Source organism: Poromitra crassiceps (genome assembly GCF_964638095.1).
Source record: "Poromitra crassiceps genome assembly, chromosome: 26".
In the NCBI taxonomy this organism is placed as follows: domain Eukaryota; kingdom Metazoa; phylum Chordata; class Actinopteri; order Beryciformes; family Melamphaidae; genus Poromitra; species Poromitra crassiceps.
Window position 1 is genome coordinate 7868864 of NC_139640.1, and position 15395 is coordinate 7884258.

General features: G+C 43.0%; 1 protein-coding gene across 3 annotated transcripts; it reads right to left on the reverse strand.

The window, feature by feature from the left end:
- Positions 1-4246: 4246 nt before the first annotated feature.
- On the reverse strand, positions 4247-9600 carry LOC310798613 (uncharacterized protein). Of its 3 annotated transcripts, none has more exons than XM_083661157.1 (6): positions 9537-9600; positions 7851-7966; positions 7599-7715; positions 7101-7200; positions 5845-5973; positions 4247-4693 (listed from the first exon to the last, which is right to left on the reverse strand). In XM_083661157.1, the coding sequence occupies exons 4-6, from the start codon at positions 7188-7190 to the stop codon at positions 4355-4357; spliced, it is 558 nt and encodes a 185-aa protein (XP_083517283.1). In that variant the 5' UTR covers positions 7191-7200; positions 7599-7715; positions 7851-7966; positions 9537-9600; the 3' UTR covers positions 4247-4354. The 3 variants fall into 3 exon arrangements, with proteins under 3 accessions (XP_083517283.1, XP_083517281.1, XP_083517282.1); XM_083661155.1 differs by having other exon boundaries at positions 7599-7743; XM_083661156.1 differs by lacking the exon at positions 9537-9600 and adding an exon at positions 8442-8468 and having other exon boundaries at positions 7599-7743.
- Between the last annotated feature and the right edge of the window lie 5795 nt (positions 9601-15395).

Here is a 15395-nt window from a genome sequence, read left to right on the forward strand (position 1 = left end):
GAGACATGGATGTAGACTGCTGAATTGTTGGCGGAGGAATACCATACATACATCTGCGATGCGCTATTTCTAGTTTTTTTTGTTTTTTTACTTTCCATCAATGCGTTTCACCAATTAGGTAACAACGTAGCGTTCAACAGACTCATCACCGTCGTGTTTTGGCAGCAACTTTTCCAGTGCACTGTGCTGATTATGATGCAGCGTCATGCCGCCACCACATCGACGTAATGCCGCGATAAACCCTTCTCACAGCAGCGATTTTGACTTGTCAAAGCAGGTTAAACACAGGTGTAGCCAATAACATGAGTCCCCTGGCACTGGAACACCTACATGCAATGGAACCATCATTAAAGGAACACTCCGCCCATTTTCAACCAGCTTTGTATCATTAGAACATCAGAAAACTGTAAACTGTTTTGAAGTCTGTCATTTAATTTGACAGTTATTGAGTGTTAAAGTGTGGACCAGTGACATCACTGGTCCACACTAACTCAAATTAATAACTCATTAACTCAAATCAACTCTCAATAACTGTCAAACTAGATGATGAGAGTTGATTTGAGTTAATGAGTTATTAATTTGAGTTAGTGTGGACCAGTGATGTCACTGGTCCACACTTTAACACTCAATAACTGTCAAATTAAATGACAGACTTCAAAACAGTTTACAGTTTTCTCATATACTACTGATGTTCTAATGATACAAAGCTGGTTGAAAATGGGTGGAGTGTTCCTTTAATGTTATTGGTTACACCTGTGTTTACCCTGCTTTGACAAGTCAAAATCGCTGCTACTTTTCCATGAGTTTTGTTGAGAGAGCTGGAGGCGGCACCAAATCTGACGGGGGCGGCGGCTTCTTTGCAGGAAAAACCCTGGACAATGTTGTTCTGCAGATGCTACACAAGGCTTACTGTGTCAGAAACTATGACATTTCATTAGCGAGCGAACAGGTCAAGAGAAGATTTCCTCCATATATTTTGGCTCAGACTTGAAGCTTTTTGTTCCCTGGGGAACATGTTGATTTTGGGTCTGTATTCCCCCCTGATTCATTCTTATGCCCTTTGGCAACGTCTGATAACACTCCCATTGTTTAATAGCATATCGGAAAACACACGCATGCACACGCGCACGCGCGCACACACACACACACACACACACACACACACACACACACACACACATACACACACACACACACACACACACACACACACACACACACACACACACACACACACAAATGCATATACACGCATGCACACAGTCAAAAGAACACATGCACACACTCTCACACACACACACAAATGCATATGCACACATGCACACAGTCAAAAAAACACATGCACACACTCTCACACACACACAAATGCATATACACGCATGCACACAGTCAAAAAAACACATGCACACACTCACTCACACAAACACACACACACACTCACACAAACACACACAAACACACACACACACACACACAAACACACACAAACACACACACACACACTCTCACACACACACACACACACACACACACACACACACACACACACACACACACACACACACACACACACACACACACACACACACACAGTGTGTCAGCTGGAGGCATAGAAAGATACACAGTTAATCTGAATGAAAAACCAGTCGGCCTCCAAACTGGTTACTTTGGCTGACATTCATTCATGTCCTTTGCTCAATGTATTTTTTGATAAAGCCTTATGTTGCCTTAAATAGTAATTTCATGTATTCTGAACTTGTTAAAGGTATTTCATCCATATCTCATTTCTTATAAACAATGATTTATCTCATCAATACATAAATGCAATGTGTGCATAAAAATAGTTATTACATTATTACATGTCACTTTAGGATATAAAATGATACCACAATGCACATTGCATGAATCTTGGTGGTGACTGGTGATACCATTTCCATATAACAAAACATAATTTGTTTTGACTGTATGAGGGTGGTTAACGGTTGGATTTTTAATTGGTATACATATTAATGACTATACCGTAAAACTTCAATTAAAAGCCGTGTCCAAGTTTAAATGCCGCTTCCACTGGCCACTGGCTGAGCACCATGGCGGTGGCACAGAGAACAAAAGTACGACCTGAAATTCAAGCTGTCAGTTGTCACATTTTGCAGAACAAAACTCGGGACGTGCAGCAGCAGGACTTTTCTCCGTTGAACTTCAACCTCTGTCCGAGGAAGATGGTAAAAGGGCCAGGCTGTGTGGTGGGGAGAGGGAGGTGGTTAGGCTGTGTGGTGGAGGGAGGGAGGTGGTTAGGCTGTGTGGTGGAGGGAGGGAGGTGGTTAGGCTGTGTGGTGGAGGGAGGGAGGTGGTTAGGCTGTGTGGTGGAGGGGAGGGAGGTGGTTAGGCTGTGTGGTGGAGGGAGGGAGGTGGTTAGGCTGTGTGGTGGAGGGAGGGAGGTGGTTAGGCTGTGTGGTGGAGGGAGGTGGTTAGGCTGTGTGGTGGAGGGAGGGAGGTGGTTAGGTTGTGTGGTGGAGGGAGGGAGGTGGTTAGGCTGTGTGGTGGAGGGAGGGAGGTGGTTAGCCATGAGCTGGAGCTGAACATGTGGGAGTGGATCTAATGGCACGTGCACAACACATGGCACGTCGCAACATCTCAGAGTCTCCTGCAAAATGAAGTTTAAAGAAAGCTGTGCCTCTGTGAGTGACAGCAGGGACGGGGAAGACTTTGCTGCTGGTGCTGGCAGGCTTGACAGATGCCTCAACCGCAATAACCTTCTGTCAGAAGACGTACAACTGTTGCCCAGAAAGACGGCAGGCCCTTCACCGAGAAGCTGCTGCATTTTGTCACTTTTTCAACCTGGATGATTGAGAAAAAGAAGATACAGGAGAGTACACAGTAAAATTTGCAGTGTTAAATCAACACTTAAAGAGTTATTTTTAACACTGGCTCGGATAACATATGGTCCCACACCACAGGGTGTTAAAGTTACTCTTGACATAGTGTTGATATTTCAGAGTTAATTCAACTCTAGAAAGAGTCCAAATTTAACACTGCATCACCCTGCACAACACTGAACAGTGTTAATAAAATATTACACTATGAGGTAATTAACACCCATAGTGTTACTTTTAGTTCACTCCGAGAGTTAATCTTAATTTAACTCTCCATCAATGTTAGAAGTGGTTAACACTGAGTGTTAATTTAAAGCTTACTCTCACCAGTGTGAATACAAATTAACTCTTATTGTATTTACTCCTTGTGGGAGTTATTCCAAGTGTTGATTTTTAATTAACTCCTGTCAGTGTATATCTAAATCTACTACTATACTTTAAAATTTGCATGTAATGTGAAAAAACAAACAAACACAATTCATTATGTCAATGTCTTCATTTATTGAAAAGCAAAAGTAGAAGATACCAACTTATCATCTGTCTGAATCAAATAACAAAGGCATATTGCGCAATAAGCACCAAGACTGTATGGCATTCATTTCCAAATCATTACTTCCATCCAACAACTTTACTCTTGGTGGACGGTTTGGCTGCTGGTTGTAAACAGTCAAAAGCATGTATTCTACCAGCCAGTTGTTCAGCATTTAGGAAGTTGCCCTGAATGTACTGCAGAAAAAGTTTCAGCTCAAACGGAGGGACCCCCTCTAAAACAGCATGCATTATGTCTACAGAAAAACTGTTGGCTGTGTGGAATTACTAAAGTGAATTTAACAGACAAGTGTGTTTCACACAATATACATAGTGTAGGATCTGTTTGCATAGTTTGACAGTGCTGTGTGTGCATATCGATAGTTCTTAGTACAACTTCCGGATCATCTTCAAACAATGCTTCTCAAGGAGACAGAAACGACAGCAACATCGAGCCCCAAATGACTCCACAAAGCCAAACAGACCATGCAAACCTATATTTTCCACAGTGACCTGAATAATAGTAGCACAAATCATGTGTTTAAACATGGGAATTTGAAGTCCCGCTCTTGAGCGAGTACTTTCAAATCATTAACAAGTGGCCTTAAGTATCAAATTAAACCATAACACTCTATGTCCTGTGCATGGAATAGAGCACACAAATGAATATTCGTCTTTGACAACAGTCCAGATGTTATGGCTGTCTCATCTACATTAGCAGTCACCACCTCTCCTAGATCATCTAGGTCTACACTGCTTAAATTAACATCAGTGTCAATCTGTTGGTCAACAGTCTGTATGTTTGGTGTTTAAATGTTTCCTAAAACCAGAAAAAGTACCAAACAGTCACACGGCCGCATCCAGTCTGAACACATTGAAGGCAAAGATTTCTTCCATCCAAATAACCATGAACTAACCGGAAATGCCTAACAAGCGCATTTGAACTAGTTAACTCAGCATGACAAACAGAACACTTCATTCCTAAGCAGCCTTGCCCGGACTTCAGCAACACGGGAACTCTGCTTGACTTCGCAAACATCAACATTGTACACTGTGGTCTGGATGAATGTGAACATGTTGTGGAGCATGGTGTTGTCTGTTGTGCCAAAGACAAAATGTGCCTCAAACAGTTCATCCACAGCAGCAAGGGAAGAGGTTGACCTGTAAGGTGTGTCATTCTTGTCAAGGATGATGAAGAACTGGCGGATTGCATTCTTCTGAGGTCCAACAGCCAGGAGATAGGGTTGAGCACTAGTGATGGCATCAAGATGCTCTTGGATGTTTGTTCCGGTCTGAGAAGACAAACAACACAAACAGACGATTAGAATTACATGGTTGTAATATCAGTGTTATGCCGTGGAGTGCCGTCTCTCACCAGGGACAGCGCGCCCCTTAACCAGCAGACCTTGCTGTCACTGCTCCTTGGCCAGGGCTGTGGACTGGCCTGACTGGCTCCCAGGTTGAAAGCTGTAACAGAAGCTCACGCTTCAGCCTGGGAGGCAGCAGAGCGTAGCCAGCTTTCTGGGTCCCACCACGACGGGGACGGACTGTCTACAGTGCAGCTGCGGTCAGAGAGAGAGACATGTATGGCGATTTGTCTGGGATGCATGTTGTGGCGAGCCGATTGCATATTCCTTTGCATCTTCATTAAGTTTGCATGTTATTAGCGCAGAGCCCAGACATTAAATGGAAAAAAACAAAATGCTGATTTATTTTGAACCTGATCTCACACATACCTGAAAACTGTAAACAGTTTAGCAGCCATTCATTTTCTTGGACAGTTATTGAGTTGATTTGAGTTAAAGTTGCTGCTTGTGTTGTCATTTGTGCATGAATGAAATCACTGGCATCAACTTTGACCTCAAATCAACTAAATAACTGTAAAAGTAAATGAAAGCCTGCAAAATGGTTTACGTTTTTCAGATGTGTGAGACCATGTGCAAAATAAATCAGCATTGTCTTTCGTTTAAGTTCTCCTTTCCTATAAGAACCATCCTAACATAATGTCCACGTGATCTCACATCTTGTTTCGCTCTAGGTATAGTCACATATAGGATACACAGAGATTTCCTAAAATTCCAATGCAACTCAGGGTCTCTGCTGGCCAAACAGTATGGTTTCTGGAAGCAATGAGCATTAACAATAGTAAGGGTAAACACAGCCATAAGTGTAGTTAAGGCTGAAATGGACTCAATAACAATTAACCAACAAGAGTGTGCACCAGGGGAGTTTCTCAGTGGAAAATACATTTTCGCCGTTCGACTTGATTTGGTAACGCTGATTGGCTGAAGGAGTTGTCTGTCAAGGCAAGTACTCCCTCCCACTGAAATCACTGAGTGGCTGGAAGTCCAGACTGATACGTAAGCGAAACAGAATTTGAGGTCACGTGATCAGGATGTTTTTTTTTTTACCAGGCTATCATAAATTAGGGAAAAGTACAAACCTTCTTGAAGAGCACAAGATGTTTCTCTGCTTGGGATGCCGACACCTTTCCTGGTCTCTTCTGACCCTGGGCAGTGGGTGGAATCATCAGGTGTAACAGCAGTAAAACTGATGAGGTCACTGTCCCAACCTGTAACAACACAAGTTTGAAACACTTGAATTAATTTCTGTGGCCCTTCAACAAAATTCAGTGCATGTGCAATGTCAGCAGCATTTTTACAAAATACAGAAGATGTAGCAGTTCTATATCATCACAAGAAGGTCTTCCACTATTTTTTTATACAATATCTCAATCCAGCTTTAACACATTCACTGCCAACAGTTTTTTTTATACTGTAGGTAGCTTCTGCCAAGGAGTTTTTTGAGGATTCTGGCTCATCTTTCAAGAGCCGAGGATTATTTTCTGCTAGGAGTTTGTGAACACAAAATATCTCAAAAGAACTAATAGAATGTGTGCTTTCTCTGTCTAAAAGAGTTAGTTTGTAGAGTTAGTAGTTATGTAGGCATTAGCAGTTGAATACAGCATGGTTTCAGCGTCTGAAAAGCAAAGCTCAGATAATTGCATTTTTGTGAAATTCGATAGAACAGGCAGAACAGTCACTTTAACCATTTATTTTTTTTATCCGCCATCCGAAAAAAAAATCATCGCACACAGAAAACCTTGCACACTGGTCCGATGCCTTTTATTATTATGTTCGTTGTTCTATTAGCAATACGAAAAAATAGTCCTCTCCTGTATCCACGTTACAATGTGACTGACAGATAGCAGCAGCAGCTGATCTGCAGCAGGCAGCAGTGACGTGGACTGCAGCTGGTCAGGGAAGAGGGGCCAGTGAGGTGAAGAGAGCCGCTCAGACTGGAGTGGACTCCAGCTGAGCGGGACTCTGCAACGTACCCTGCCCCTCCGTGTGTGACAAACTAAAATTTCCACAATGAGGAGGACATGCTGGCGTGTGTTTCCTTTTGGCTGCTTGGGGTGCGCACACGTCACGTGAATGCGTGCATCGTGCAGCTGCAGGTAATTAACCAAACAAAAAAAGGGGAAAGCCGAACGGCGCACAGTATGTGGACTGACCGGCGCCGGTCACCGGTCGAGGCCGATTAGCTGAAAATCGGCCATTTCCGGTCACGTGCTGATTGATCGGTGCATCCCTATTTTCAGTTACTTGGATTAGACCAACTTTTTAGAAGAAACTCAGTAAATTATCTCGTCACCGTTTCGTTCCATACATGTTTCTACTATTATTACAGTGTTACCTCCAAATGCTGTTTGTCTGTCTTTAGTCCTGCATCTCTGAATCGTTTTAATCCTCCAAGCAAGGTACCCAGCGCCACTCTCGCCATCATAGAAATGCTCCTTGGAGGGTGAAAGGACAACACAGACACTTCATTAAAGAGACAGCTCACCCTTAAATCCAAAATACATATTTTTCATGAAATCTGTAGTGCTATTTATGCATTGTTTTGTGTTAGATGTATGAGTTTGGGAGATATTGGCCGTAGAGATGTCTGCCTTCTCTCCAATGCAAGAACTGGATGGTACTCGGCTTGTGGTGTTCAAAGCACCAAAAAATAAACAAAACCTCTTGTGTGTCTTTCCAGAAATCATGACCCCAAGATAATCCACAGTCCTCATTGTGAGCAGTTTCATGAGTATCCGGGTCATGATTTCTGGAAAGAGATATTGCTGCTAAAACAATGGTGCAATTTTTACTGGGGTCCGTCCGTACAAAACAAGCATGTTTGTCAACTTACTTGCTTGGCTTCTGTATCCAGCCTCTGGCGTTTTCTGGAAGGGCTCTCTGAAAGGTTGACTATCCGGGAGTCCAACGAATCAAGGGGTGATCGCTGGGACGCTCAGGAGAGGCTACCCTGGAGACAGATTATACCGTGGAGACAGCTAACCATGATTGGAGAAAAAAACATTATGTACAGTTCCTTCATAAACCCACCCCTTATCTAATGAACATAAGCTTCACATGACAAATAACTGCAAAAGAAACACACCTGTTTCATATTTGATGTTTAGCACCCCAGTTGATATTCATCATCCAACTCAGTCCCCGAAGTGTGGAAAACTTTGACACCCTCTGTTACAGCTGGGACACCAAACTTTGCAAATGCTGAAAACAGGCACAAAAGCTTGTGTAAACAGAAAGGTCATTGATATATCTAATGAGTCCACATTAGTCTACTAACTAATATTCAATGAAACTGGAATTACCGTAAAAGGCTCAAACAAACACTATAAGAGAAATAAAATTACTGCATTTTAAGTAATGCATGCAGCCAAAAACCTCATCGCCAAGTTTCACTTTAAGCAACATGCTCCCTGCAGAGAGGAATGTGATCAGCACAACATTCCTCATGTTAAAAACTGCATTAATTTGCAATATAACAAGCTCATACATTTCAACAGAACAGCCCTGGTCAACTTTTAGGTGACTTATGTTCATTTTATTAGAGAATAAGGTTGTTTAAAGCCACCAAACAGCTGACAAAGTATCAGCTATTTTGCAGAAATGACCAGTAAGGTTGAATTCTACTTCATGTTTAACCATGCAATCTTGCTGAAGGTGCCACATCATGTTTCTCTACCTGCGTTGACAATGCTTGTGATTCCATCAGACTTTTCACAGCACGATTCAGAAGCTAAAATAGTGTAACGTCCTCTTGGGAGCTGCGTGTTTACGTCTCAAAGCATCGTGGATGACTGAACACCACTCGTTCTGGCTCTGATTGTGACCAGCCTGCTAACGTTAGCGTTGATCAGTGTCAAGCTACATGGAGTTAACTACAGACACAGTCAGATTTGCCCCGAGCAATTTTCAAAGTAAGGCACCAATTTAAGTGGACTCCCCGACGAATCTGATAGTTTATCACATCAGTAACGTTACATCAGCGTCATGACGGTGAATATAAAGCAGCAATATCACACAGCCTGTCGCAGCCTCGCTGGCCTGAATGTATAGATTACCCCAGCAGTGCATACGAGACTCCAGTCCTCCGTCGAGGCAAACAACAAGCGCCCAGCAGCCGCGGAACGCCAACAGGTGCTTCTTATTCACCTAATCACAGACTCTTCTCCGGCTGGATCAGCCCACCCGCTACGTCAGTGACCACACTAGTGGTGTATCCCTACGTCACCCCACTAGGCTACAATATAGACACGAAAATAATTATAGGCAGGCTGCCTTGGATGCAAAATCATTTTAATCCTTGAAATAATGTGATTGCTGACTCATAACGTTGAGGAAACATGTAGAATATGACTCAGCAATTTTCAAAGTAAAAGACTACTGCTGCTAGCGCTAGTCAGCCAGGTAGCCTAATGCTAGGCCGGGGTGGACAAAAAAGGTCCATTTTGCACCCTATAACATTACTGGACTCAGTGGACGTTACATAAATAATACAATAACTCAGCCAACAACATTTACATTAGGTTACCTCTTGCTGATATTGTCCAGTTTGATGTTAGTGTTAAGGTTAGCTGACGCTAATTAGCTAACACTAGCGTTAGCTTGCTGCCCGCGCACATTTAAGCTGCACAACTCATACTAGTTAGTTAGCCCGTTGAAATTCGGAATTTTAAGATACAAAACCAACTGAAGTATGGTGAGCAACAACATTAAGTTATTCTAACATGCTGCTTCTGTTGAAATGACAAATAATGTGTTTAGGGAATGAACTTACCGAGGTCTTCCTGGGCTTTTGCGTGGAAGAAAATGGCGGTCCTGCAATGTGGAGAGTAGCAGAAGGTGGGCAGGGCTTCCCAGTGTAATTAAAAGCTGACTATGGAAATGTACTCCAACACTAGGGAGTATTTTACTCCACTGTTGTTAAAATAACTCCCAAAGTGTCTAACAATTTTGACACAGCACTTTTAACACTAGGGATTTTGCTGTGTAGAGGGACATCATTCGCCTTTTTCACTCCCCACCCAATTCACCCATTTTGTGTCTAAAAGGCAGGAAGTAACACAGGTGCAAGCAAAACATTAATGAGGGTTTCCAACTTCCAATCCTACACAGCATATGTGAGAATCCTCGTTCTCACTCGTAAAACCTGGGTTGTAGGACAACGCTAACGTTTTAGGATTTCGCTTAAATGTATAAAATAAGGTCTGTGGTTAACACATGTTTATGGAAGTGGTCATTTGAACTTGTGAGCTGTTGGACCTCCTCATGTGGATTAAACCTTGTAATTTCTGTCCAGTAAATGGTTCAAACCACTGTAGTACAGAGAGTATACCTCAGTTACAATCTCATGAATCTGTCCAGTAAATGGTTTAAACCACTGTAGTACAGAGAGTATACCTCAGTTACAATCTCATGAATCTGTCCAGTAAATGGTTTAAACCACTGCAGTACAGAGAGTATACCTCAGTTACAATCTCATGAATGTGTCCAGTAAATGGTTTAAACCACTGCAGTACAGAGGGTATACCTCAGTTACAATCTCATGAATCTGTCCAGTAAATGGTTTAAACCACTGTAGTACAGAGGGTATACCTCAGTTACAACCTAATGAATCTGTCCAGGAAATGGTTTAAACCGCTGCAGTACAGAGGGTATACCTCAGTTACAATCTAATGAATCTGTCCAGGAAATGGTTTAAACCACTGCAGTACAGAGGGTATACCTCAGTTACAACCTCATGAATCAGTCCAGGAAATGGCTTAAACCACTGCAGTACAGAGGGTATACCTCAGTTACAGCCTCATGAATCTGTCCAGGAAATGGTTTAAACCACTGCAGTACAGAGGGTATACCTCAGTTACAACCTCATGAATCTGTCCAGGAAATGGTTTAAACCACTGTAGCACAGAGGGTATACCTCAGTTACAACCTCATGAATCTGTCCAGGAAATGGTTTAAACCACTGTAGCACAGAGGGTATACCTCAGTTACAACCTCGTGAATCAGTCCAGGAAATGGTTTAAACCACTGTAGTACAGAGAGTATACCTCAGTTACAACCTAATGAATCTCTCCAGGAAATGGTTTAAACCACTGCAGTACAGAGGCTATACCTCAGTTACAACCTCATGAATCTGTCCAGGAAATGGTTTAAACCACTGCAGTACAGAGGGTATACCTCAGTTACAATCTAATGAATCTGTCCAGGAAATGGTTTAAACCACTGCAGTACAGAGGGTATACCTCAGTTACAACCTCATGAATGTGTCCAGGAAATGGTTTAAACCACTGCAGTACAGAGGGTATACCTCAGTTACAACCTCATGAATCAGTCCAGGAAATGGTTTAAACCACTGTAGTACAGAGGGTATACCTCAGTTACAACCTCATGAATGTGTCCAGGAAATGGTTTAAACCACTGCAGTACATAGGGTATACCTCAGTTACAATCTAATGAATCTGTCCAGGAAATGGTTTAAACCACTGCAGTACAGGGGGTATACCTCAGTTACAATCTAATGAATCTGTCCAGGAAATGGTTTAAACCACTGCAGTACAGAGGGTATACCTCAGTTACAATCTAATGAATCTGTCCAGGAAATGGTTTAAACCACTGCAGTACAGGGGGTATACCTCAGTTACAACCTCATGAATGTGTCCAGGAAATGGTTTAAACCACTGCAGTACAGAGGGTATACCTCAGTTACAATCTAATGAATCTGTCCAGGAAATGGTTTAAACCACTGCAGTACAGAGGGTATACCTCAGTTACAATCTAATGAATCTGTCCAGGAAATGGTTTAAACCACTGCAGTACAGAGGGTATACCTCAGTTACAATCTAATGAATCTGTCCAGGAAATGGTTTAAACCACTGCAGTACAGAGGGTATACCTCAGTTACAATCTAATGAATCTGTCCAGGAAATGGTTTAAACCACTGCAGTACAGGGGGTATACCTCAGTTACAACCTCATGAATGTGTCCAGAAAATGGTTTAAACCACTGTAGTACAGAGGGTATACCTCAGTTACAACCTAATGAATCTGTCCAGTAAATGGTTTAAACCACTGCAGTACAGAGGGTATACCTCAGTTACAATCTAATGAATCTGTCCAGGAAATGGTTTAAACCACTGCAGTACAGAGGGTATACCTCAGTTACAATCTAATGAATCTGTCCAGGAAATGGTTTAAACCACTGCAGTACAGAGGGTATAACTCAGTTACAATCTAATGAATCTGTCCAGGAAATGGTTTAAACCACTGCAGTACAGAGGGTATACCTCAGTTACAATCTAATGAATCTGTCCAGGAAATGGTTTAAACCACTGCAGTACAGAGGGTATACCTCAGTTACAATCTAATGAATCTGTCCAGGAAATGGTTTAAACCACTGCAGTACAGAGGGTATACCTCAGTTACAATCTAATGAATCTGTCCAGGAAATGGTTTAAACCACTGTAGTACAGAGGGTATACCTCAGTTACAATCTAATGAATCTGTCCAGGAAATGGTTTAAACCACTGTAGTACAGAGGGTATACCTCAGTTACAATCTAATGAATCTGTCCAGGAAATGGTTTAAACCACTGCAGTACAGAGGGTATACCTCAGTTACAATCTAATGAATCTGTCCAGGAAATGGTTTAAACCACTGCAGTACAGAGGGTATACCTCAGTTACAATCTAATGAATCTGTCCAGGAAATGGTTTAAACCACTGCAGTACAGAGGGTATACCTCAGTTACAATCTAATGAATCTGTCCAGGAAATGGTTTAAACCACTGCAGTACAGAGGGTATACCTCAGTTACAATCTAATGAATCTGTCCAGGAAATGGTTTAAACCACTGCAGTACAGAGGGTATACCTCAGTTACAATCTAATGAATCTGTCCAGGAAATGGTTTAAACCACTGCAGTACAGAGGGTATACCTCAGTTACAACCTCATTAGCCTTTTGTTGTTTTATGTCAGCATGTATAGAGAGAATGTGATTAATGATGAGAAGCCTGCGATTTAAGTTGTCTTCTTCCCGCCGCACTGCTGGCAACATCTTCTCTGTTGACAGATATCTGTTCTCCAGATGTTGAGTCTACCTGATGAGAATCAGTGGTTGTATGATGTGAGGTGTTTGTTGACCCGGCATTTGAAATTGTATTGGGTCAGTTACAAAGAGATGCCTCAAAATACCACTCGCACTCATCATCATCACTTGATCAGAAAAGCTCTGAAGTGCGCCACCTTTTCAACTCATCGAACAGCCTTGTACGGCACCAGTGCCTCAGGGACACAGTCCGTGTGTGTGTGTGTGTGTGTGTGTGCGCGTGCGAGTGTGTGTGCGCGCGTGCGCGTCCATGTGTGTGTGTTGAAAGTCACAGGTTTAAAGCTATTGTGTTGCCACACTGAACGACAAGCCTTTTGTTGCACCGCGACAAACCAATTTCCTGAATCTATGGCAGGCGAGCGATTCATCACTTGACTTGATTCAGCCTCCTTAGCATAGCAGGAACACACAGGAGGGCCAGAAAGAAAGCAAGCACCATGTCTTATCTGAGCCAATCAATAACCATCTTCTATCTGCCCGCGCCCCCCCGAGAACTCTCAAAATTCACTACTCATTCGCAAACTCCACCCTTTTGAAGAATGATCAAAATACTCGGGCAGAGCAGTTTCATAACGCGCGGGTTGTTGTTGTTAGGTGAGCTAAATTGAAAGGTTCCATTACGTAGAGGAGCGCCCTCATCAGGGCTGAATTATAATGACATTAATGGTGGCCCTCTCTCTCATCGTAAGTCTGCGCTTTATGCGGCAGACGGCTCGAGGAGCCGGGAGCTCAAATTGAATTTTCGTTCATTTCCTTTGGCTGTCGAAGTCCTTTGTGCGCTTCTTCCCCTGCTGGGCATTGATTGTGACGCAAGATCCTAGGAGGTGCATCTAGGCTGACTCCATGTGTGGGCGTGCCGTGTAGTGTACATACACATGCACACACGCACGCACGCACGCACACACACACACACACACACACAGGTACCTGTACATTCATGCCTATATATAAAGCAGAAACACATCACAGGGATACACATCTGTATCTATTCCATCCTTAGCTACGTTGACAGTGAAGCTGTGTTGTTCACACCGAGATATTTATTTTTCTCTCTGTCGCTCGATTCAACCCTTTGGAATCGCTCTGTCGCTCTGTTTAAATCGCTCGTCAACAGGCACAAGAATTGACGGACATGTGGGGGCTATAACGTTACGCAATGTCATGATATTTGTCCACTACGAGCCACCGTAGGTGTTTACAAGCTAAGCCTATCAGCGTGCTCCTAACGCGAGCTCTATACCGGTAGTACAGACTTCACTTCATGTCAGCTGTCAGCCTGTCAATGCGGTTTGTTGCCACACAATAAACCAGCGGTTTGTTCCAAGCCAGTGTGATCCTTGACTCACTCTCACACGGCAGCCAATCAGCGTTGAACAGCGAGCGACTGATGCCAGCGTCATTTCGCTCGAGTCGGGATATTTCATCTCGGGCGACGAGCGTATTTTCTCCCTATCGCTCTGTCTCTGTCGCTCGGACGCCCAACGATTTTTCTCCCGGGCGAATATACGCTCAACCGCTCGTTTGCATTGACTTTGTATGTAAACTTGATGCCAGCGAAAACTTTAATAGGTCGGTGTGAACGCAGCTTGAGCAGCATTTTGATTCTGCTTTGCTGATGTGAAATCAATAGCAGACTCCAGGTTCGAGTGATGAATGGGAATTGGCTCTGCATGACAAATACTATCTCATCTACATGCCCTCAAAGCAAACTTGTGCCAACTGCTGCAAAGCACAACATAGTTTATGGCTTGAGTGCACATATAGGAAGAATGTAACTAAAACTGCAGTGCTAATGAAACTACAACTTGACTTTAAAAACTTTCGGTATTCACTGTATTGTTAGAGCCAGCGCCGCTGCTGGCCATTTGGGTGCCCTAAGCGTACATTTTTTCATTGTGCCCCCACCCCCTACCAAGAAAAATTCACAAATGCAATCTTTGTGTGTGTGTGTGTGTGTGTGTGTGTGTGTGCGTGTATTGAGAAATCGGGGAATAGGAATTTCATTATGTTTTACTTGGGATGCCTGACTTATTTCATGTTAGAAGCAGAGGCGCCTTATTTTGAAACTCCAATAAGGAAGTATCTGCCGTATGCAGGGAAGTACACTAGCTTAACTACGAAAATAGTGTCTCGCAAGATAGACTGAAAAGTCTGCTGTTTATCTCCCTTTCTGCTGCAGCATGTTGAAGAAACACCCGTTCTGATCATTATCAGTGTTGGGCACAGTGCTACACATTGCATCACCTAGGTGGGTGCTGCTACACATTGGTGGTGGACGGGGGTTAAGCCCCCCCCCCCCCCAACCCACCCTCCTGATAATGTGAAGCACTTTTTAGTACTTAGAAAAGTGCGATATAAATGTAAATCAATTGGAGCTAATTAGTGAGTTATTTGGCCGCAGTTCAGGCTCTGACCACCATCAGTCATGGTGTTTGGTCCAAGCTCTGGGACTCTTTTAAGTGCCAATAATCCCTCCTCTTTTTTCAGTCTTCAGAACAGACAGCTGCTCCGACCGGCGTTTGCCCCGAGA